At 37.2% G+C, this 22,354-nt stretch overlaps 2 protein-coding genes and 1 long non-coding RNA gene across 3 annotated transcripts in view; 1 reads left to right on the top strand and 2 right to left on the bottom strand.

Annotated features, from left to right (window-relative positions):
- LOC107561465 (uncharacterized) overlaps window positions 1–2,718 on the bottom strand; it is a 36,979-nt gene extending 34,261 nt beyond the window's left edge. Inside the window, exon 1 of the long non-coding RNA XR_001605855.1 lies at window positions 2,160–2,718. This is a non-coding gene — a long non-coding RNA (uncharacterized lncRNA). The remainder of the gene's footprint in view (window positions 1–2,159) is intronic.
- Window positions 2,719–7,209: 4,491 nt separating this feature from the next.
- Window positions 7,210–15,155, top strand: LOC107561457 (DNA replication factor Cdt1-like). Its single transcript, XM_016245911.1, has 10 exons — window positions 7,210–7,789; window positions 9,390–9,539; window positions 9,626–9,861; window positions 11,220–11,414; window positions 11,523–11,668; window positions 11,885–11,985; window positions 12,785–12,973; window positions 13,749–13,892; window positions 13,970–14,171; window positions 14,750–15,155. Exons 1-10 carry the CDS (start codon window positions 7,313–7,315, stop codon window positions 14,911–14,913), a joined length of 2,004 nt encoding a protein of 667 aa, XP_016101397.1. The 5' UTR covers window positions 7,210–7,312; the 3' UTR covers window positions 14,914–15,155.
- On the bottom strand, window positions 15,069–21,554 carry LOC107561462 (adenine phosphoribosyltransferase-like). Its single transcript, XM_016245918.1, has 5 exons — window positions 21,280–21,554; window positions 21,061–21,164; window positions 18,005–18,138; window positions 17,828–17,906; window positions 15,069–15,865 (listed from the first exon to the last, which is right to left on the bottom strand). Exons 1-5 carry the CDS (start codon window positions 21,447–21,449, stop codon window positions 15,726–15,728), a joined length of 627 nt encoding a protein of 208 aa, XP_016101404.1. The 5' UTR covers window positions 21,450–21,554; the 3' UTR covers window positions 15,069–15,725.
- Between the last annotated feature and the right edge of the window lie 800 nt (window positions 21,555–22,354).

The following is a 22,354-nucleotide window of genomic DNA, read 5'->3' as shown; positions in this document are numbered from 1 at the left end:
ATGTTGTGTCGTATATATATATATATATATATATATATATATACACACACACACACACACATATATATAATTTACTGGAGTGTCAAGTACAAGACAGCCCCACTCAGATGCTATATGAGATTAATATGGGCTAATTCAGTCAATGTATATAGGCCCCACCATAAAATGTAAATCAGGTTACATGCCAGACTTCTCCATATAATATTATTAGCATTGTAAATCTGAAAATAAGAATGTTAACCCAGGGATTACACATGTGCCGTGTGAAATTACAGGATTAATTAGCAACCCAGTAAGAACAATTACCTTAGGTTAACAATTTCAAGTGTGAAAAGCCCATAATTTGACTCTTCATGGGAGGTGAGCCTTAAACATGACAAGCATGAAAGTATTTGTGCTTGTTAGAATGTAAGCAAATTATGCAGGAAAAATAACTGTGAGAGGAGACAGTAAAACGGGTCTGAGAAAGAAAACAGATGTGAGTTGCAATCCAGGCAGCAAGAATGCATGATGCATTCTTAAATAAGTTTAGGCCCAGAGGAAGCGAGCGGCTCGGGCGTGTGTGCTAAACAAACACCTGAATGAGGTGACAGCGGGACACATTCAAGCAATGAAGCTGATGTGCAAGAGCGAAACTATTGTGTGTTTTTACCATCCAATCAATGTGATTGGATGGTAAAATATGTAGCTGACATGACACACACACACACCTGCAGATTTATCTATCATATGTTTCACCTGATATAAAATATGTGCAGCTTTTATAACCACATATGAGCCCCAAACTGATTTTTTTTTAACTTAAAATATGTTTTATATATATAAGTGTATTCAATGTGTACGGAATGGTTCAAAAGTTTCATGGTTATACCACGTGACATTTTTGGAGCCAGTGAATCATGTTGTTTGTATAAAACGGTATACAAGTTTTAAAATGTAGGAAACCAACATGGACAAAGAAGCATCAAAACGCTTTTTGAAGAACTTGGCATTAGAGTTTTAAAACAGATCTCTACTTTTTCATCTTTTACTAAATTGCTAAGGCAATGTAACAAAAAAAAAAAAGTGAAAACGGGAAAAGAAAATGTTATTAGGGATTTAATTTAAACAGTCATTCTTGAGACGTGGGACAAAACAGGTCCAGCAATGGTAACTGCTATTAGCTTTAAAAAATTAAAATATTTTCAATTTTAAATGTCATGAGGGATTAATAATAGAATGTATTTAACACAATTATCACCTTCGATTTAATTTTCTCATTATTATACCAAATCTGTGTGTCTTAATGTCCTCTCACTACGTCTAAAACAGTGTGTCCACAGAGAAGGGTTCAATCATTCATATGCAATAAATGTCACAGCCATGATATGTCAACACCATCTTCCAATTTCTGAGGAAATTATTTGAAATATTTAGATAATTGTATTCTCCTGAAGCAGGTTCCATTAGCATCTAGCATCAACAGAAACAAATAAAATGGCTACTACATGAACTTCCATTGGTTTTGTGAAAGAAATGGCACATTTGTCAACACCGTCAGATGTCACCAGATTTTGTGTCCCAATGATATATCAAAATACTTCAATGTGACTCTTGAATAAAAGCTTTATAAACAATAACATACTCACTGTTTGTTGTGTTTGTTTTAATACAGCAATTGACTGATTCAATGTATTTGATAGTTAAAATGACTACAAATTCAGGTTTTCGTCACCTCCGTCAGATGTGTCACCTCCGTCAGTTGAATATTTTGATAATGTTTCATTATGATATTTTATATTTGTTGCGGAACTGCTGGTCACATGTGAAAGTGTAATCTGTCTGCTAACACGAGAATGTGTTTTGAAATGTTAAAAACATCTTGAATGCTGATAAAGAAAAAGTTGAAATGATATTACCAAGTTCAAGGTAAAAAAAAAAAAAGCACATTTTGTTAAAAAAGAGAAAAGTTGGGAGGTTATATCAAAGCATAGCTCAGTAGCTTAGTACATATAAGATACATAAATGTAGTTTCATTTGTCTGAGTACAAGGTTTTATTTTTTCAATTGTGCACCCTGTTTTGTCCCACTTCTCAAGAATGACTGTAAAACAATATGCTACTTTTTGGTCTGTTTTGTGTATAGGGTGGTTCGAATAGGCCTACATGTTGAGGTCTTACCTGCCAGTAAAAAGATGGGCAGCAGGCAGCAGTAGAGCACTCCGCACACCACCTGAAGCTCCATGAGCGACACTTCCACTCACATTCCTCCCACGACACAAACCCACAACACAACCATCTCAGAATCGTGGGGGAAAAAAGCTACATGGCGAAAATATACTATCTCGGTTTTGTTTACAAATGTATATACATGAAACTATATACATGAAAACTGTAGACCATCGATTAGACTATTAAAATATCGCTATCTGTAAAGCGTTCTTAAATATTCCAAAGAACGAAAAAAGTCTTAAGACGTCGCGTTTGATTGTTTCGACGCAAAACTCAAAAAAGCGGCTTTATGAAAGTCGATTATTCATTGTACATCTTCATGGAAAATGTGATTCACCGCCTCGGCGTTTGTTAAACTTCCTTCAGTCTTTCTTCCGTTCTGGCACTATAGTCTGCTCCGACTTCACCAGAATATGTCCACACACAATGTCACAAAACTCATGAAGAGAGTTTGTTCTGTTAGTGTGTGTAGTCCGCGCTGCGTCCCAACAGTTAGTTGAAAGTAACTCCCACTCTGACGATAGATAGATAACTTGTGCCAAAACCAGTAACGTCACTTTCAACTGAGAAATATGACTCGTGCAGTGCGCTGCCTGAGCAGCTAATACAATGTGTCACCCCCAGAATTATGGCCTTTTTTCAAATTCCAGAGTTTAGGGAAACCAGGCAGTTATACAGACCTGTTGTGTTATTATTTTAGACATTTCAGCTCATGTTGAGCAGGTCCATCTTTATTACATTCATTTGATAATCATAGACAGTGGTATGGCTAGTGAAATTATTTTAAGAAACTATTTTTATGCATAGCTTGTGTTTATGCTTCTGAAAAACTAAATAGAAACAACACCAAGTGTGCATACTGTGTGAATAAAACAATGCAATTTGCTGTTTACGTTTCTAGGCATGTGCATAGCCTAGTGTAATGTGCCTTAAATGGGGTTACTTCTTTTACACTTTTATTCTGAGTGTCAGTTCAGTGCAGCGAAATTGAGGGTAGCTATATATGCTGATGTTCTCCAATTGCAAAGCACTCCTTTCAGATACTAATTATGTAAATGATAATTACCCGTGGTGGGTGTCATTGCGGACAGAAATCGTCTGGATCTCTTTTATGTTGGCTTCATCTAGTGGTGACTTCGGGTAACGTATCATAGGCGAAATATCAACAGGATTATGGTTTTCGTTTGGTTTGTGTTTTGATCCTCCACTGGCTTTTAGTTACTTACAACCAGTGTTGGGGGTAATATATTACAAGTAACGCACGTTACGTAATCAGATTACTTTTTTTCAAGTAACTAGTAAAGTAACGCATTACTTTTTAATTTACAAGAGACTATCTGAGTTGCTTTTTCAAATAAGTAACGCAAGTTACTTTTTTTTTCAATGTATTGAGTGACAGCTCTGGTGTCGCCATGTTGAGAGAAATCAGAAGATGTTACTGTAGTTCAAAATAAATATGAATATGCATTAATTCATCTCACTCACACACAAAACAAAACACAGATTCAGTATTCCTCAAAATGAATAAAAACAATGCAACTCAGAATATGACGCAAACCTGCAATAATTAAATGTTAAACAAATATGCTTTATGTATTTAATCCCGTTCTATTAGCCAATGTCTTTGCTTCTGACCTTTGATGATCCAGTTCAACCGTACTAATAAGCACAAATGGCTCTAGACAAACATTTGTGTCTTTTTTTATTGCTGAAGTGTGTTGAAATGTCTTCTTCTGCATTCTACTGTACGGACGGAAATTTACTTTCCTTCAACCTGAGGCTTATTCATTTCACTTTTGGTGTGAAAAGGCTTTTATATTTGCCAAAAATATAGATTTTTTATTTTAAAAACAAATAAGCAAGCCCTGTCCAGATTTAAAAAGTAACGTAACGCATTACTTTCCATAAAAAGTAACTAAGTAACGTAATTAGTTACTTTTTTATGGAGTAACGCAATATTGTAACGCATTACTTTTAAAAGTAACTTTCCCCAACACTGCTTACAACTAAATAGTTATTAACAGCAGAGCGCACTACAGCGACGCCAAGGTTTGATTCCCACGGAATAGCCTGAGCTGATCAAATCTATTCTGTTCTAATCTGTTAATAAAATCTGTACTGTGAATGCATGTCCTTTTGGATAACCGTTCCTGCCAAATGAATAGATGCTGATATCTAAGAGTGTACTTAAAGTAATGTTCTAACCTTTCAATAATTACGAACAGTTTTGTTTTGTATAATATGACAGTAAATGTGTTTTATTTATTTGATATTTTATTGCTTTTACATTTAAAAAAAATAAAATAATAGACTATATTTTCTCCCTTAACTGTCTGGAAGAACTGGAAGAACTTAAAATAGGCATGCAGGTGCACTATCCAAACTTAAATTGTTGTAATTTATGAACACTTTGGAATACAGACATAAGGTTGGTCTCTTTTTAAAGAAGAAAGTCAGCAGATTATCTCAAAAGTGCAAAGTTTTTAAAAGAATTAAAGTATCAAAAAGTTATGGTCGTTTAAATTTACTCTAAAGAAAATGCACTATATTAATTTTATTTTATTTTATATATAATAAATATTTTACATAACAGGTTTTACTCTAAAATTGGTATAAAATTAAAGCCTTATGTCTAACTAAATTATGTTCCAAATTTGAAGTTGATATGAAAAAAATTGAGGTTCCTGTGAGATTTTATTTAGGGCATTATACCACAAATAGCCACAGGGTGCCAGCCAAACTCCATTAAAAATGTTATGCATTTTTCTGTCACAAATGTCTAGATTTCTCTGTCAATATTACGTCTATCTCAAAATAACCACTAAATATGGAATCCTGAGACTCAGACCTTTCTAATGATATGTTTTTTGTCAAGATTTTGCATTTTGTAATATGACACTTGACACCGCCCACTAAAGGGGAGGAGACCGCCATGGTACTTTATGGTTTAAAGTACCATTTCCATGGTAACACAATGTCCGATTTCAAAATGGTTTTCACAGGATTAATCTTGAGCTTCTAAGCTTTCAAATGATATATGATTTATGATGATTACTAAAAGATTTGATAGAGAAAAAGGACAACAACCAAAAAGAGTGCCAAGCGTCCCACAGGTGGGACGGTGACAATTAAGGGGTTAATTTACTTTGGTATATAGGCTTTTGGCATTTCTATCTTAATCTCACCAAGTTACCATTTTACAATAACATACTGGGAGATAGTATTGGCACAATAAGCTGCCTTTACTTAAACTTATTACTTATTACTGAACGTAAACTTATTATTATAGTGTCAGCAAAAAACTGTACTGATCAACTTCTAAACCGTATGCATTAATGTAATAGGCTATACATAAACCTATTTCAATACATATGTATTTACTGAAAAACATTTTTTTTTTAATAAAGCATCATGTGTTTTAAGCTTGCATTTACCCTTGTATGAGTTTGTTCTGTATGAACATACGTTTTTATTTACTTATTTATTTTTGTAATATTAAATAGCTTTTTACATATCATCTTACTAAGACATAGATATAGAGTGACAACTGACATTTATTTTATGTAAGAAGTCTGCAGCAAGCACTGCACCAAATTTCATAAAATATAAAATTTTTACCAAACTATATATTTATCTAAATGGTAAATAAACTGTTCAATTTTTAAACGCTTTCTTTTTTCTTAATGTCTATTATTTCATGTCAGGCTTTACAGGGTTAAAGCACCCCATTTAATCTCTTCTGAAGCTGAGTGGATAAAGATTTTCCAGCTGAAAGTAAACAGTGAGTACAGATGAATATGTGCATTAACAGTTTAAGGTTTTTAATGTGTTTGTATTTTTTTAATGTTAGAGTAATTTGAATGTTTTAACAAGCATTGCACAAATAAGCAACTTATTTGATTTTACAGCAGCTGTAAACAACTGATTCAACTGTCGTGTCAGTCACACTTTTTGTTGAATGGGTTGCGGTGCTTTGACCTCTAAGATGATTGATTTATCTTGAGAACTGTAAATTTACAATACAATAGAAGGAACATTCCCATTCATTTCACGACCCGACCACGTGGCTAAACGTGCTAAAATATAGATGAAAACAAAGTGTTATATAAAAATAAAAGCCACAACCAATCAAATAAATAAATTCATAAGTATTTTATAACTAAATGTGAATATCCAGTGTTGGGAAAAGTTACTTTTAAAAGTAATGCGTTACAATATTGCGTTACTCCATAAAAAAGTAAGTAATTACGTTACTTAGTTACTTTTTATGGAAAGTAATGCGTTACGTTACTTTTGCGTTACTTTTTAAATCTGGACGGGGCTTGCTTGTTTGTTTTTAAAATAAAAAAGTTCTATTTTTGGCAAATATAAAAGCCTTTTCACACCAAAAGTGAAATGAATGCGCCTCAGGCTGAAGGGAAAGTACATTTCTGTCCGTACAGTAGAATGCAGAAGACATTTCAACACTTCAGCAATAAACAAAACACACAAATGTTTGTCTAGAGCCATTTTTGCTTATTAGTACGGTTGAACTGGATCATCGACGGTCAGAAGCAAAGACATTAGTTAATAGAACGGGATTAAATACATAAAGCATATTTGTGATGTTTAACATTTAATTATTGCAGGTTTGCGTCATATTTTGAAGAATACTGAATCTGTGTTTTGTTTTGTGTATATTTATTTTAGAACTGTAACATCTTCTGATTTCTCTCAACATGTTGGGAAAAAAACTAACTTGCGTTACTTATCTGAAAAAGCAACTCAGATATTCTCTTGTAAATTAAAAAGTAATGCGTTACTTTACTAGTTACTTGAAAAAGTAATCTGATTACGTAACGTGCGTTACTTGTAATATATTACCCCCAACACTGAATATAACACCCAACATTAGAATTTATACTGGCAGCCTATGTTAATATAGTGTTTGATCAGTGGGTGAGGGGCGTGGTTGAAAGCCACGCTCTGCCTACATAAGTCACGTGGTCCGATTTCGCGCGAAAGTTAGTCTAGGAGGAAGACCCTGAGAGGGAGGTTCCGGTGGGATAACAACAATTACTGCACGCCAGCGAGAAGTACAGGGACCTTATTCAAACCGAAAAATGGCCCAAGCTCGGGTTACCGATTATTTTGCACAGAGTAAGAAGGGTGGCGTCGCTCGGTCCAAGGGACACAACGTTTCAAGAGACGCTGTGGAATCAGCGGTGACCGCTAAACCAAAGACTCCGTCCAGATCTAAAACGACGCGCGGTCCCAGCACACCAGAGCCTCAAAAACATGTTCAACAGGAGTTCCTCAAAATCATCGACGAGGCTTTATCGGCACAAACGCAAACCGCGACTGACTTGCGAGATGTGAGTAACGAGGGCTTAACGGCGAGTCCCAGGACTCCTAAACGGATGGCGGAGTTTGATGTGTGTTCGGTGCTGTTCCCGTCCACAAGCGAGCAGCACTGCAGCGCCAAGAAGCGAATGAGGGCCAATGCGAGCCAGCACTGCAGAGCGTCACCCGAGCAGCGCACGGTTCAGAAGACCGCGAGGAAGAAGCTCGATCTTCTCACAAATGACCACAAAGAACAGGTACGTATAGCAAGACGATGAATTCACGCGGGACGCTCTAGTTTAACAGATGTGTTGCCAACTTAGCAATTTTGTTGCTATATTTAGCAACTTTTCAAACCCCCAAAAAAAAAGCACCTAGCAACAAATGTAGCTATTTTTAAAAAGTGTTTGGCAACTTTTTCAAAGTGACTCAAATGATAAAAAAGGCACTTTTTCATCTAAATTACACCAAAAGAGAAACCATTGAACAGCTAGCCAGCCAAGCAGCACATCAACCTGGAGAACGATACCTAACAGTACAAACATCAAATGCGCATTAAAGGGATAGTTCACCCGAAAAATGAAATTTCTGTCATCGTTTACTCACCCTCAAGTAGTTCCAAACCCGTATGAATGTCTTTGTTGTGCAGAACACAAAGGAAGATATTCTGAAGAATGTGGGAAACCGAGCAGTTCTGGGGAACCATTGACTTCCATAGTATTTTTTTCTCCTACTATGGAAGTCAATGGTGCCCCAAAACAGCCTGGTTACAAACTTTCTTCAAAATATCTCCCTTTCTGTTCGGCAGAACAAATAAATTTTTACGGGTTTGGAACTACTTGAGGGTGAGTAAATTATGACAGAATTTATTTTTGGGTGAACTATCCCTTTAAGTTGCTAGTTCCAATTGGTCAATAAATGCACATTTATGATACAGCAGGTTATTAGCTTGTGTATATATAATTCAGTTAGGTACACGAAGAAAACAATGTGGAAAAATAAATACACATTGTTCCTTCATATAAACAGTACATTGTGTTCTATTTTTATAGACTTTTGTGTAGCACACTAACTAACTACCAGTACACTGCTTAAAACTAATTGTTCAGAATGTGCAGTTTTACTAGTTAATATTAAAATGCATACAATTTGTAACTGTTCAATAATTCAATGTTGTAAAAATTAATCCGATCATAAAGATGTGCTACTTGTTACTTTTACAAATTTAAATATTTTATGTTTATTATAATATTTTTATGAACATGACATTTAAAAAATATATTTTTCGCTGAGATTTGAGTATAATCTCGTTGTGTATAACTACGTAAAAATGCTGTTTTGTGTCATGGTTATGCAATTCCCCCTGGATTACTCCGTATTTCTCTATTCCATATCTCTCATCCTTGGTCAAAAAACCCAAAAGGAATACTAAAGTAATTTCGATCACAATTTTCTTGGTTTAAACCATATTTTTCTTGCATATGTTCTCTTTCCAGCTGTCAGTAGAATATTAGATTGTAACTTATTTAAAGATTTGAGTGATTCTTTAGGACTTTTTTAATTTTTTTATATAAAGTCTTTCGTGTCCTTAAAGTGTTGAATGTGTACGTGAAGTAGACTAACTTTGCGAGTCTTAAGAACTAGTTTGACTAACTAGCAGTTATCCAGTCTTACTATTTGGACAAATTACACCCATCTATGTTGGTAATAACTGACTTGGTTATTACCAATCTTGCAGATGATAAACCGCTTGGACTAGTTGTAAAAGTTAATGCAAACGGTCACTGTCTTGTGAATGCATTGTGTGCTTGGTTTTGTTTAATGACTGCTAACCCAGTCTGTTTTATTTTAATGTAGAGTATTGAGCCCTTGGCCAACAGCACCTCTCAGGCACCCCAACAAACTGCCAGCAAAGAGTCTAAAAAGACTGTTGATCATAATGCTAATAGCTCTCCTGTAAACAAAACGAATGGAGACCATAAGCCCAAGCGGACAACCAGGAGCAAGGTAACTCATGGGGGTCATCACACCTGTGCTGGAACCTCCTGGTGTTTGTGAGCTTGACATTTATCAAGTTTCTTTTGTTCTTTCAGAAAACATTTACAAGAGAGGATGTGGCAGCATTGAAGTTCAAGCTGCAAAAACTGAAAGGGCAGTCTGACACCGCGACGAATCCCTCACCTGCCCCCGTGTCGGCACTAGCGGAGCTGAAAGCCAGGCTTGATGCGGCCCGGGAGATCTCAGCCAAAGTTCAGCAAAAAAAGGCTGAGCGAGTTGCAGAGGATGCTAAAGCTACTGAGGCACAGGCTGAGCCTGAAGCAGAGAAAAGGTGAGGTTTGCTGGCCAATGTGTCAATGTTTTCTGTTACCAAAAGTGACTTCAATTGGACTTCTCATCTCACGTGGTTGTACGTACTAGTGTTGGAAGATATGCTCAGTTGTCATATCGTCAGCAGGGTTGGGGAGTAACGGAATGCATGTAAAGGCGTTACGTAATCGGGATACAAAACATTATTGATGCATTGGTAATACAAAAAAAAAAGATTATTGCATTTAATTCAATGCTGCTTTCTGGGCCTCCCTGTTAGTAGTCTTTACAGGTATTGGCACTATAATCTGTTCATTGCCTTTTCTTAAACGCATTATTGGATTTTGCTGACATGATGATGTTGATCCGCTTCTAATTTGTATTGCTATACTGGTATACAAATCAATGTTGATGCATATGAAGAGTTCGTTTGCAAAAACCGATAACTTTTTTTTTTTTTTTTTCAGAAATCACGTTTTTTTTTTTATTGCACATTCCAAGTAATATCAATCAAACTGCAGTTGGGTTGTTTTGATTAAGTAATAACTTAAACAAATACAGGTAATTTACAAAATTAAAGTTCATTGAAAGTATTTTTATTTTATTTTTTACATTATTAGAAGTTTGTTTCATAGCAAAAGCAGATAACTCCACATTTCATGTTTTAGCATTTAAAAAAAACACTGGTTTAATCTTTGTAATCTCCTCAGATGACAATGTAGATGCCTGAAAACGTTGTTGTTGTTGTTGTTATGATCATAAACTGTATGGATGTGATAAAACGCAATACACAGAGCTTTTCCCTCACCATTGTAACGCGCTGCTTTTGCAAGCTTCCGTGAAAACGTTTCTGTTTTTATTTTCCTTTTTCGCCCTAAAGAAGATATCACAGGTTAATTGAAATTATCCATCCTCGATCACTTTTAGTCGGCTTTGACGAAACTACTCTCAGCTAGCACGTGTTTTCAAAGTGAAAGTAGCCTTGTCACCTGACCTGAATACAGCGCGCTGATTCGCTAAAATGGACTTATTGGCTTCTGTTCAAAAACAACAATGGCGCTTGTCTGCTTCTGCAGTAAAACGTGAACTTGAGATGCCTTGAAAGTGGACAAAACTAGCTTTTTTGACAACGTGTTTAGGGTTCTGATCGCGCTATATTTGGGAGAATAAGTGGCGTTTATCGGTTTTTGCAAATGAACTCTTCTTATGTACACACTGAATAAAACATGTCTTGAGTATTTTAGACATGCAGTTACCCTCGTATGGACATTTGGTGCAGGTCTCAAAGTCCTACATTTGATTTAAAAAAACACTGCAGATACCCTGGACATGCTTTGTGTCGTTAGTCTTCTATAGTTGAATTTGTTGTTTTCGTTTCAGACAGAAGCTCCCAGCTTATCAGCGTTACCACGCTTTAGCTCAGGATGTGCCACCTGGTCTTACCCTGCCCTACCAATACAAAGTTCTCGCTGAGATGTTCCGCAGCATGGACACCATAGTCGGGATGCTGTTCAACCGCTCCGAGACGGTCACTTTTGCCAAAATCAAGCAAGGGGTCCAAGATATGATGCGCAAGTAAGAGGCCGAATGAAACCATGTGCTAAAATGTTTGTGCCAGTCAGGCTGCTGGTTAACTGTGTGGTCTGTCTTCTCAAAGGTAACCATATTTTGCTTTCTTCACAGGCGTTTTGAAGAGAGCCATCTGGGGCAGATAAAGGCTGTGTACCCTTCTGCCTATACTTTTCGTCAGGAGAGAAACATTCCCTCTTTCAGTGCTACTGCAAAAAGGTCCAGCTATCAGCTTACAGTGGAGCCGGTCATTCAAGAAGGTGAGAACTTTGAGAGTTTGCTCAGAAATGGTAACATTGAGTAATAAGTGACTTTATTGCATTAGACTCTGCATTCACTCTAAGTTTGAGTTGCTTCTAAAGTAAATTTGGGAGCATAATATGCACCAACCATTTTATAGTACAACAATGGTATCTTTTCATTCAATCATTAAGTTCATAAAATATAAAACAAATTTCATAATGTTTTGTCTCCAGAATTTAACGGTACTCGTCCAGTGTTGTCGGCCTCTCGTCTTTTGGAAAGAAGGCACATATTTCACCAAAATCTGGTTGAAATCGTGAAGGGACACCACAAGGTACGTACAGGATATGGCTCATAAAATAGTTTTGCTTGCATTTTAGTGCTCCGAGACGGTCACTTTTGCCAAAATCAAGCAAGGGGTCCAAGATATGATGCGCAAGTAAGAGGCTGAATGAAACCATGTGCTAAAATGTTTATGTGCCAGTCAGGCTGCTGGTTAACTGTGTGGTCCGTCTTATCAAAGGTAACCATATTTTGCTTTCTTCACAGGCGTTTTGAAGAGAGCCATCTGGGGCAGATAAAGGCTGTGTACCCTTCTGCCTATACTTTTCGTCAGGAGAGAAACATTCCCTCTTTCAGTGCTACTGCAAAAAGGTCCAGCTATCAGCTTACAGTTGAGCCGGTCATTCAAGAAGGTGAGAACTTTGAGAGTTTGCTCAGAAATGGTAACATTGAGTAATAAGTGACTTTATTGCATTAGACTCTGCATTCACTCTAAGTTTGAGTTGCTTCTAAAGTAAATTTGGGAGCATAATATGCACCAACCATTTTATAGTACAACAATGGTATCTTTTCATTCAATCATTAAGTTCATAAAATATAAAACAAATTTCATAAAATGTTTTGTCTCCAGAATTTAACGGTACTCGTCCAGTGTTGTCGGCCTCTCGTCTTTTGGAAAGAAGGCACATATTTCACCAAAATCTGGTTGAAATCGTGAAGGGACACCACAAGGTACGTACAGGATATGGCTCATAAAATAGTTTTGCTTGCATTTTAGTGTTGCATTTTAGTGTTTTAGACATTCTGATTTTTGTGTATTCTAATCATGTTTTGTCTTTCATTGGATACAGGTGTACCTGGCTTCCCTAAACCCTCCCATTGTCGTTCCTGATGACAAACTGACCCGCTGGCATCCGAGATTCAATCTGGATGAGGTTCCCAACATCAAACCAAGTGATTTGCCTCAACCTCCCCAAACTGAGAAACTGACCTCGGCACAGGAAGTGTTGGACAAAGCTCGTGCTTTCATGACACCAAAGGTGAGCATTTAAACATTGTCTTTGTGCTCTTTAGGGCATTACTGGTTCCCTTTTGAATAGGGGTCAGTAACAATCATGTCTAAGATGAGAAATCTAGCTGTCCCAGTGCGTTGTGATTGGCGAACAGCTTAGACGGTGTTTCAGTACTGCCACGCCTCTTGCTCTGTCTTTCAACAAAAGCTTTTGGCGAATCCGGCAGGCAATGTACTCCCTCGTATTTTGGAAGCTGTCCTCCGTAAAATGCGCAGCACACAATAGCAAATTGGGGTTATAATGCTCAGGGACAGAGTTAAAAAATAAATAGCAACCACTGTTTCTTGACATTATCCGCTTTAGGAAGCCCAAACAAAGACGTTTGGGCATGGAGGTGAAAAAAAAACAGCATTTCAGGCCGAGATGTGCAGCGTCGCGCCACGTCTTTAAAATTCAAATACATTATTTTCTATGAGTGTAGGCACACCGACACTACACACTGACTCAAATTTAAAAAAGTGAAAAAGCATAATAGGACCCCTTTAAATCTAGTCTTTCAGCATGCGTTTTTTTTTTTTTCTCACTTTCAGATCCAAAAATTAGGTTTTAAAAATGAAATCAATCCACAATATTTAAAAAAAAAAATTTTGCAAAGAACTAAATTATAGTTCGGGGCATTTATGCCACAAAACATATTTAAAGTCATGTGTTCAAGTCTGTATAAATGGCATTTTATTCAAAAAAAGTTGATCTGAAAACAAACGTGTGCATTGCATAATTGACTTGTGTTCTTTTTTTCTAGATGGAGAAAGCCTTGGCCAACATGGCCTTGAAAACAGCAGAAACAGCATGTGCTAAGGAGCCAGAGACCTCCGCTAAATCTGTTGCTACACCAATAGAAACCCCCAGTGCCCTTAAAGGAGTTTCTCAATCACTGCTGGAGAGGGTGAGTTAAAACATTTTCTTTTTCTTTTTTTTTTGTGCATTTACAAGAATCTAACCAATATTTTCTCCGTGATTCAGATTCGTGCCAAAGAGGCTCAGAAACTGCATGCTGCCATGACACGGAACCCACTGCAGGAAGGGCGCCTGTCGATGATGTCACGCCTGCCAGAGTTGGCCAGGATCTTGCGAAATGTATTTGTAGCAGAGAAAAAGCCAGCCCTCATCATGGAGCTCGCCTGCAACCGCGTGATTGCTAGCTACAGATCTCCTCTCAGTTCTGGTTAGTACAGATGTTTCAGTTGGGTTTCTCACCTCAGGTTTTCCTGACACAACTGCTGTTCCAAAACCTAGTGAGCCGTCTTTTAAGAGTACCTCATGACTTTATTTGAAAGCATCTTCACACCACACACAATCCTCTTTAAAAGGAACCGTTTTTTCTTCATCTGAATTTTAGCGATACATCACTTGCTCACCGGTCTGTTCGCTGCGGGGCCCGGTGCGACCACACCAGCTGCACCCCCCTAAGGACGGCCCTGTTTGCAGTGAATGGGTGCCGGCAGAATGAGTTCAAACGACTGATTAAAAACATCACAATAATCCACAAGTAATCAATGAACATCTTTTGAAAAGCTGCCTGCACCCATTTACTTGATCCTTTGGCGAGCAAGGCATGTAATGCAAAATTTCTCTTAATGTGTTCTAATGAAGAAACAAATTCATTACATCTTAGCCTGAGGGGGGACTGTTCCTTTAAGTTTGATGATAGCATGATGCTGAGCTAATTGTGAAATTAGTGCTTATGAATATGGGATTTTTTTTCTTATTTTTAAAGTTATTTTTATCATTCTTCTAATTTAGATGAAATGGAGAAACATCTTCGCCTGTTGGCTGAGTTGACACCTGCATGGCTAACAGTACATCCAGTCAGAAAGGATATGTACCTGAAGCTGAATAAGACCGTGGATCTGAACACTGTGCTGGACAAACTGAACCAAAAGATGAAGGAAGAAGAGCGTATCTGAAGAAATTCAAACAAGACTGTTGAGAGAATACCATGTGCAATATTTTATTATGGATTATGCTTGGATTTTAACATTGAGATGACATGATTACTTTTTAATTTGTTCAGTCAGTTTTGCAGTCTGGCGGTCACGGTGTTTTAAACTGCTGTTTGTTGTGATTTTTGCTCTTTGCATCTTAGCACAATAATTGTTCATATACATAGACATGTAAAAAGTATTTTGTATAAAGGCAGTTCAATGTAGTTCTAAGTTTGGCTTCTTTGGTAACTTAAACCTTAAGGTTCATCTAGTTAATGTGCATCGGTTCATTTACAATAAACAAGTTCATGCAAGCAACAGCGTTTCATATTCGCAGACTGGAAGCTTAAGAATCTATACATAAGCTCTATCTGAAATCACATACATTTGCTTTTGTATAATAGGTGAAAAACAGTAAGAAGAGTGGCATGTCTGGAGTATTCATAAGACAATTGATGAAAAGCACCTAGAAGTGTGCATACAACAAACATTTTGCTATCCCTTGAATCTAAGGGAGAGGGTTTATAAAACCGCATTACCGAAGTTGACGATAAAGACAACATGGTGAGTGTAGTATGGTGAAATTACACTCACATTAGATAAAACGTGATTGATTGCCCCTACTTGGTAAGCGATTTCTTATGCAGCCTCTCTCTTTTTCAGTTTCTGGTTATTTGTCAAAGATGAATTAAGACTACCAAACATGATTGGAAGTTCTTCATATTCGTAATATAATATACTTCATTTCAGATGGCTAAGATAAAACAGACTCCGCCACATAAGCAGTACCACTGTCAGTACTGTATTAGAGAGAACACAGGGGTTGATTGCAGCTTCTCTGATCCACTGAGATACTTCAGTTCAACCACCACCAAACAGCCCAGCACCTCTGCCTTCTGCTGTTTGATCAGCTCACATGCCGCATACAGGGTTCCTAACGAGAAAAAAGAACTTGGATTGTTGCTGTTGGTACATTCAGCTGCACTCTAGACATTATGAATCAACAACTGCCCACCTTGATGTAAAAATATACTTTCATTCAAAAGGTTTGACATTTGAATTGAATGAGTTAGTTTTATGTTCTAATTTGTTGAGATAGTGAATTGGTGGGTTTTTGTTAAATGTGAGCCAAAATCATCACAATTAAAAGAACCAAAGACTTAAACTACTTCAGTCTGTGTGCATTGAATTTATTTAATACACGAGTTTCACAATTTGAGTTGAATTACTGAAATAAATGAACTTTTCCACGACATTCTAATTTATTGAGATGAACCTGTATATAGTGTATATACACAGCTCTGGGTAGATTTGTTACAAATTCAGTCTGTTACTGATTGCAAAATAAATGAAAACTGCAGTTAGTACTTACAGATTACTTTTGACCCAACTCATTTATCCCCTTGATTTGAATGGGATAGTCTTGTACCATTTTGATATTGGGAAAAAAATTAAAATAATAAACACATTCCATTCTCTATTAACAACATGAAGTGCATTAAACATGTTTGCCAAATGGGTTTTTTCCATGTAACTGCAGAGGGTTGGTAAATTGATAAGAAGCTAATAATTAACTTATAAAAATTTAAAATGAAATTAAAACCAATGAAAATAAAACTTCTTAAAACACATTTGTTTATCTGCAAATCATGTGACCATTAACCAACATCAGAGAACAGTGAATATGCAAATGTTTTGTTAACTTGTCCTAATAATTACCTTAAAAACAAATAAATATTACATCTACTGCATTCCATGCAAATATAAAATACACGAGTTTGTGCATTTTTATATGTTTGAAAGACAAAAGCCAGACATAGTAACACATGGTTAAATGACTCACTCAATGATAATTCAAATGTGTTTGCCAGGAGTTGATGAGACATGCAATGTTGAGAAACCACTCCTTAAAAGTAAAATATTTCCGTAAATCCAGTGGTCAAATGCTGTCTGGTCTACACAGAGCCGATCCTAGACTTCCTAGGGGCCCTACGAAAAACTGTGTCCGGGTACTGTGTTCAAAAACGAAACTAAAATTAAATCATCTGAGCGCAAGGGGGCCCCTGGTGTTTCGAGGGCCCTATGCAGCTTGCGTACTTTGCGTATAGGGAGGATTGGCTCTGGGTCTACACATTTTCCTTGTAATCTTAGCAACCTGACAACTAACTAATCTGTGTGTGTAATTCCACATTCCTAGGAGACTTCGATTACATATATAAGCAATAGGCTTTTTTTGAAAAATTTAAAGGGGTCATATGATGCCATTTTAAAGATCATTATTTTGTGTATTTGGTGTAACAGAATATGTTGACATGCTTTAATGTTCAAAAATCCATAAAATGCGTTGCACAAATTCGAACATCTGGGTTGTGCTGTTCTGTTGTAAATAAATCTTAACCAATGATTCCTAATTGCATCTACTTCCGGAGGCCAAATAAAGTGCTTTTGCTTTCGCACTGAATCATACAGCGTCTCCCTGACATGGATGCATCAACATGACTGCTGTTCCTGAAACCACGCCTTCTTTCTTTGCGTGCACATTTGGGCGGCATTATGCTAGTCTTCCCACATCGTGACGTAGATATGTGGGGCGTGTTAGAACGAGCCATTTTAGGTAGGCGTGGTTGATTCTTTTATAATGAATATCTCTTTGGATTTGAGACTTTAGTCTTTGCAACTTTACAGATCTTCTTTATGCACCAAGAGCTTGTAACACTCCAAAGAGAAAGGAACAATTTAAATCGCATCATATGACCCCTTTAAAAGGTAAAAAAATTGAGAATAATTTATAAAAAATTTGCTGCCATTTTGTGAATAATATGTAATTGTACTCACTGTATATATAGTAATTCAACTGTGGTATAGTTTAAGTACACCGGTTTGAAGTCTCACTCACCTCCAGTAGCCAGTAAATCATCAATGATCAGGACCTTCTGTCCTGCAGAAACGGCGTCTTCCTGCATCTCTGCCTCGGCCTGAAACGATACTGCTGAATTACATAATGAACAGAGGCTTGCATTCTAACTGCATATAGACTAGACGTGATACTGGACCATTTGTAAACTGAAATTACCTTCGCATACTCAAGACTATAAGCTACTGATAACGTTGGGCCAGGGAGCTTCCCTTTTTTCCTGATTGGAGCAAATCCTACACCTAATCTCTGAGCCAAAAGCGGCCCAAATAGAAATCCTCGAGCGTCAAGTCCTGGGAGAGAATGAAGAAAACATCACTATAACAATACTCTACTAGCAGCTATTAGGGTGTTACTATGCTGCAGTCATTAGTGTGTTCTGGGTGGTTGCAAGATTGTTAGTGGGGTGTTGGTGTACAGTTTGGTTAATAGCCGGTCCCTAGAGTGTTGTTATGGTATTCTGGGTGGTTGCAGCAGCATAATAATTCCCAAATAGGTCTATTATAATGACCCGCAGGATAAAATGTCCCAGTATGGCATCACAAGGAATTTAAAACAAATCTATCAGGCATGTCTCCTACTCTAGGATCCTCCTGTAATATCCACCTTTTTCCTAACGAGACTACTGCGTTTGAAATTATGGGAGACACTTCCGGTTTGGGGAGACTGCAACGAATAATTTCAAATCATAAGATTGCGCTACAAATAATCCTTATCGGTCATTCTCTATTTTCAGAAGCCAGGAGAATAACGTTACGTTTGGTATATTAATGTGATGTGATATACATTTACATTTAGTAGATGCTTTTATCCAAAGCGACTTACAAATAAGGACAAACAAACAAACTAACAAAAGAGCAACAATATATAAGTGCAAATGACAAGTCTCGGTTAGCCTAACACAGTACACGTAACAAGGTGTATGTATGTATGCATATATATATATATATATATATATATACAGTTAATCCGGCATTTTGGATTAATTGTAGAGGTTTGATAGAAGTGGCTGGAAGACCTGCCATGAGAGCATTGCAATAGTCCAGCTTGGACTAGTTGATAACAACAATATCTATAGAATAGCTCTTTTTAGCCTGCTGCATTATTTTCATGTTTCCTTTGTATTCGGCTGCAAGTAAATGAAAAAAGACAACATATATACGGTGCATTTTTGGTCTGCTCTCCCGAGTTGATTTACGATATAAACCATGAATAATTCCCTGGAATGCACTAAGAAATGAGGAAACCATCATGACTACTTGGGGAGAAAATAAATCTTTCATTTTTCTGCCCAAATCCTCATGTCTCTTTCCAAGTTTGTTTTCACACGGATGCTGTAAAATATATTTGCTATGAAACAGACATATATTACTATAATATGTTACACGTCCATAATATTGCAGCTGATAGGAGGAGGATCTTTAGGAGTTATTAAATGGCAAGACATTTGTAATGCTTTTACACTTTCAAATGTACTTTTAATGATCGATCATTGTATACCCAGTTTCTGAAAATGCTTATTATTGTTTATAAATGCTTATTGAACCTTTTACTACGGTGGGCGAGAATTCTGAAAACAAAATAACAAATTACAAACGCAAATGCAAGTCTAAAAAACAAAATAAGTCAGAAAACACAACAACAAATTTGAAAACAAATGAACAAGTCAAAACACAACAACAAATTCAAAAACAAATTAACAAGTCAGAAAACACAACGACAAATCAGAAGAGGTAGGTATAGTTTGAGACAGCGCCATTGGTTTGGGATTACTCACCGCTGACTGGACGAGACCATCTGTCAATCAGCGTATACAGGGAAGAACCAGCCGAAGAACAGAGTCATGGTAGAAAGTTTGGAGATGGTATTAAAGTAGCTCAGTTTAAATGTATTGTATGAATTGCCCTTACTATGGAATAAAAAATATGGGGTGTCTATTTACATTTAGTTAAAAGTGGCTGTAAATCATCAGCTCCAGTGGCACAGATGGATAAGCGCGTGTTGTTGTCTTTTTGACACGATCGACCCGGGATCCATCCCGTCTTTTGCCAAACTTTTTTTTCTCTCCCTTTTCAAATCTCGTATCACATCATAAAGGCATTTATTTTCAATAAAAATTAAGGAAATAATCAAAAAGTTGAAAATAAAGTATCGGGTAGGGTTAGGGTAGGTGTAGGGCGGGCTTCATTGTACCAATAAGGTGGCATCCATTTCATAATTAAAATTAAAAATGTACACAATATGTTATTATTGCATACCGTTTTATAATGTACTAAAATACTGAAGTGCAGATAATTGCCACTATTTGCAACAAGTAGTATACTTGATAGTAGAAATCCTGCTACTTTAACAGTGTAAATAGGTATTTGCATTTAGTGTAAATAGCATATTGCTAAAAATACTGCTATTTTCACTTAGTGTAAATAGAATCCATTGCTAATACGAGATTTGAAAAGGGAGAAAAAAAAAAGTTTGGCAAAAGACGGGATGGATCCCGGGTCGATCGCATCAAAAAGCCAACGATACGCGCTTATCTATCTGCGCCTCTGGAGCTGATGATTTACAGCCACTTTTAACTAAATGTAAATAGACACCCCCTATTTTTTATTCCATAGTAAGGGCAATTCATACAATACATTTAAACTGAGCTACTTTAATACCATCTCCGAACTTTCTACCACGACTCTGCTGTTCTTCGGCTGGTTCTTCCCTGTATATGTTGATTGACAGATGTCTCGTCCAGTCAGCGGTGAGTAATCCCAAACCAATGGCGCGGTCTCAAACTATACCTACCGGTTTGTCTGATTTGTCCTTGTGTTTTCTGACTTGTTATAATGTTTTCTGAATTGTTATTTAGTTTTTTTAGACTCGCATTTACAATTTGTTATTTTGTTTTCAGAATTGTGATTTGTTTTGCACTTCTCGACCACCGTATTTTACTCCTATAATTTGCGCAAAGCGGCATGGGGCGTAGGAAAAAGGTGGATAACGGTTCTGTAATTCCAAATGAACAATATGCATTACACAATATCACACTATCCAACAGTATTCAAACAATCACATAAAATCCTGTAAGAACCCCATTTTATTTAATAAGGCATCTTCATTTGATTCCATCAGGATCGGATCCAATAAAAAGCCTTGCTTCCTCCCACTAGGGTTATCAGGAGTTTTGCAACTTTGAACCTTGTTGTCACGCATATGCACTCTCTTACCGACTAGAAGATCCACCTGAGGATACGTGCGCCTCACGTGCTCCTCAAACAGATCCGTCACTGCAGCCAGCGCCTTCGGATCCTTCAGGATCGGACAAATATCCCTGCAAACAAACAGAAACGGCGACCCTTACTGCCAAACCCGTACATCTCTTTCCCACTCTGCCTTATTCTGCACAGCCCGCTTAGATTACAATGATGTTGTATATGAATACTCACTTGAATGGAATCCCCTTTGTAGGGAAATCAGGGAAAGTTCTAATGCACTTAGCGATAAGCTCCACTTTCTCTGCCATGACCACACGCGCTGTGAATATTTTGGACTGAGACGGGAAGTTGTCCACGTGCTCAGGCCAACCAATAGCACACGCTTCCTCACCACCTGACATTTACGTCTTCAAAACATAGCCGCTTTTAAAGCGAGAAGGGTCTGTCTGCGGACTGCAAGACAGGGGCGTAACTTGAAGTTGTCCGAATCACACAGAACCACGCGAGATGTCAAAACGAGATGTTGTCGGGCTGCGTTCGAAGTGAAGTCCTTACTTACCGAGCGCTATGAGAGTGTACAGCCTGAACGCGTTAAGTATATCATCCGCTATCATGTGACCTACGACGTTATAACAAGCGCAACAACTTAAAAGATATGACTGACATATAATAATAATAAAAAAGAGGGACAGGTGCACCTCATAGCATCACTAACTCAACAATCTAGTATGGTTTGCCTCAGCGTTTGCAATATCTGCACAAAGGATATGTCAGGCAGCTGCCCGAAGATCTCGCCTTAGGAGAAGACTGTTGATTTTATACTTTAAAAATGTAAGTATTACTACTTAAACATTAAGATTACCCCAGAATGAATGGCATCGTTCGCCCACCCCAACACTTACATGCAATAATAATAATGATAAATACTAACCAATAATTACTTTTTTTTTTAACTTGAATCATGTATTTACAGATGGTGAACCCCACATCCTACTGCCATCTCAACACAGCTGAGACCGTTCTGCTGCTGCGCTGTGCTTCACAATCTCGCTCTGTAAGAGATATTAAAACATAATACAAGAGAGAGAGAGATCAGATGGAGGAGGGGGGAATCAGAAAGAAGACAACATTGCTCTGTACAGGGAGGGCGAGCAGAGAGGGAGGGGGAAGAAAAGGAGGGTGAAAACATCTGGAACCAATACAGACGGAGAGTGTTTTCTAACAATGAGTAAAGGAATTATTAAAAGTAAGCGTCACAATTAGTCAACAACAGATGAAACAAAGCTTCATTCAAACGTATTGTTCT

This window comes from Sinocyclocheilus grahami, unplaced genomic scaffold (genome assembly GCF_001515645.1).
Source record: "Sinocyclocheilus grahami isolate Dianchi unplaced genomic scaffold, SAMN03320097.WGS_v1.1 scaffold772.1, whole genome shotgun sequence".
Lineage (NCBI taxonomy): Eukaryota > Metazoa > Chordata > Actinopteri > Cypriniformes > Cyprinidae > Sinocyclocheilus > Sinocyclocheilus grahami.
This window is presented reverse-complemented; position numbering and strand designations above follow the sequence as displayed.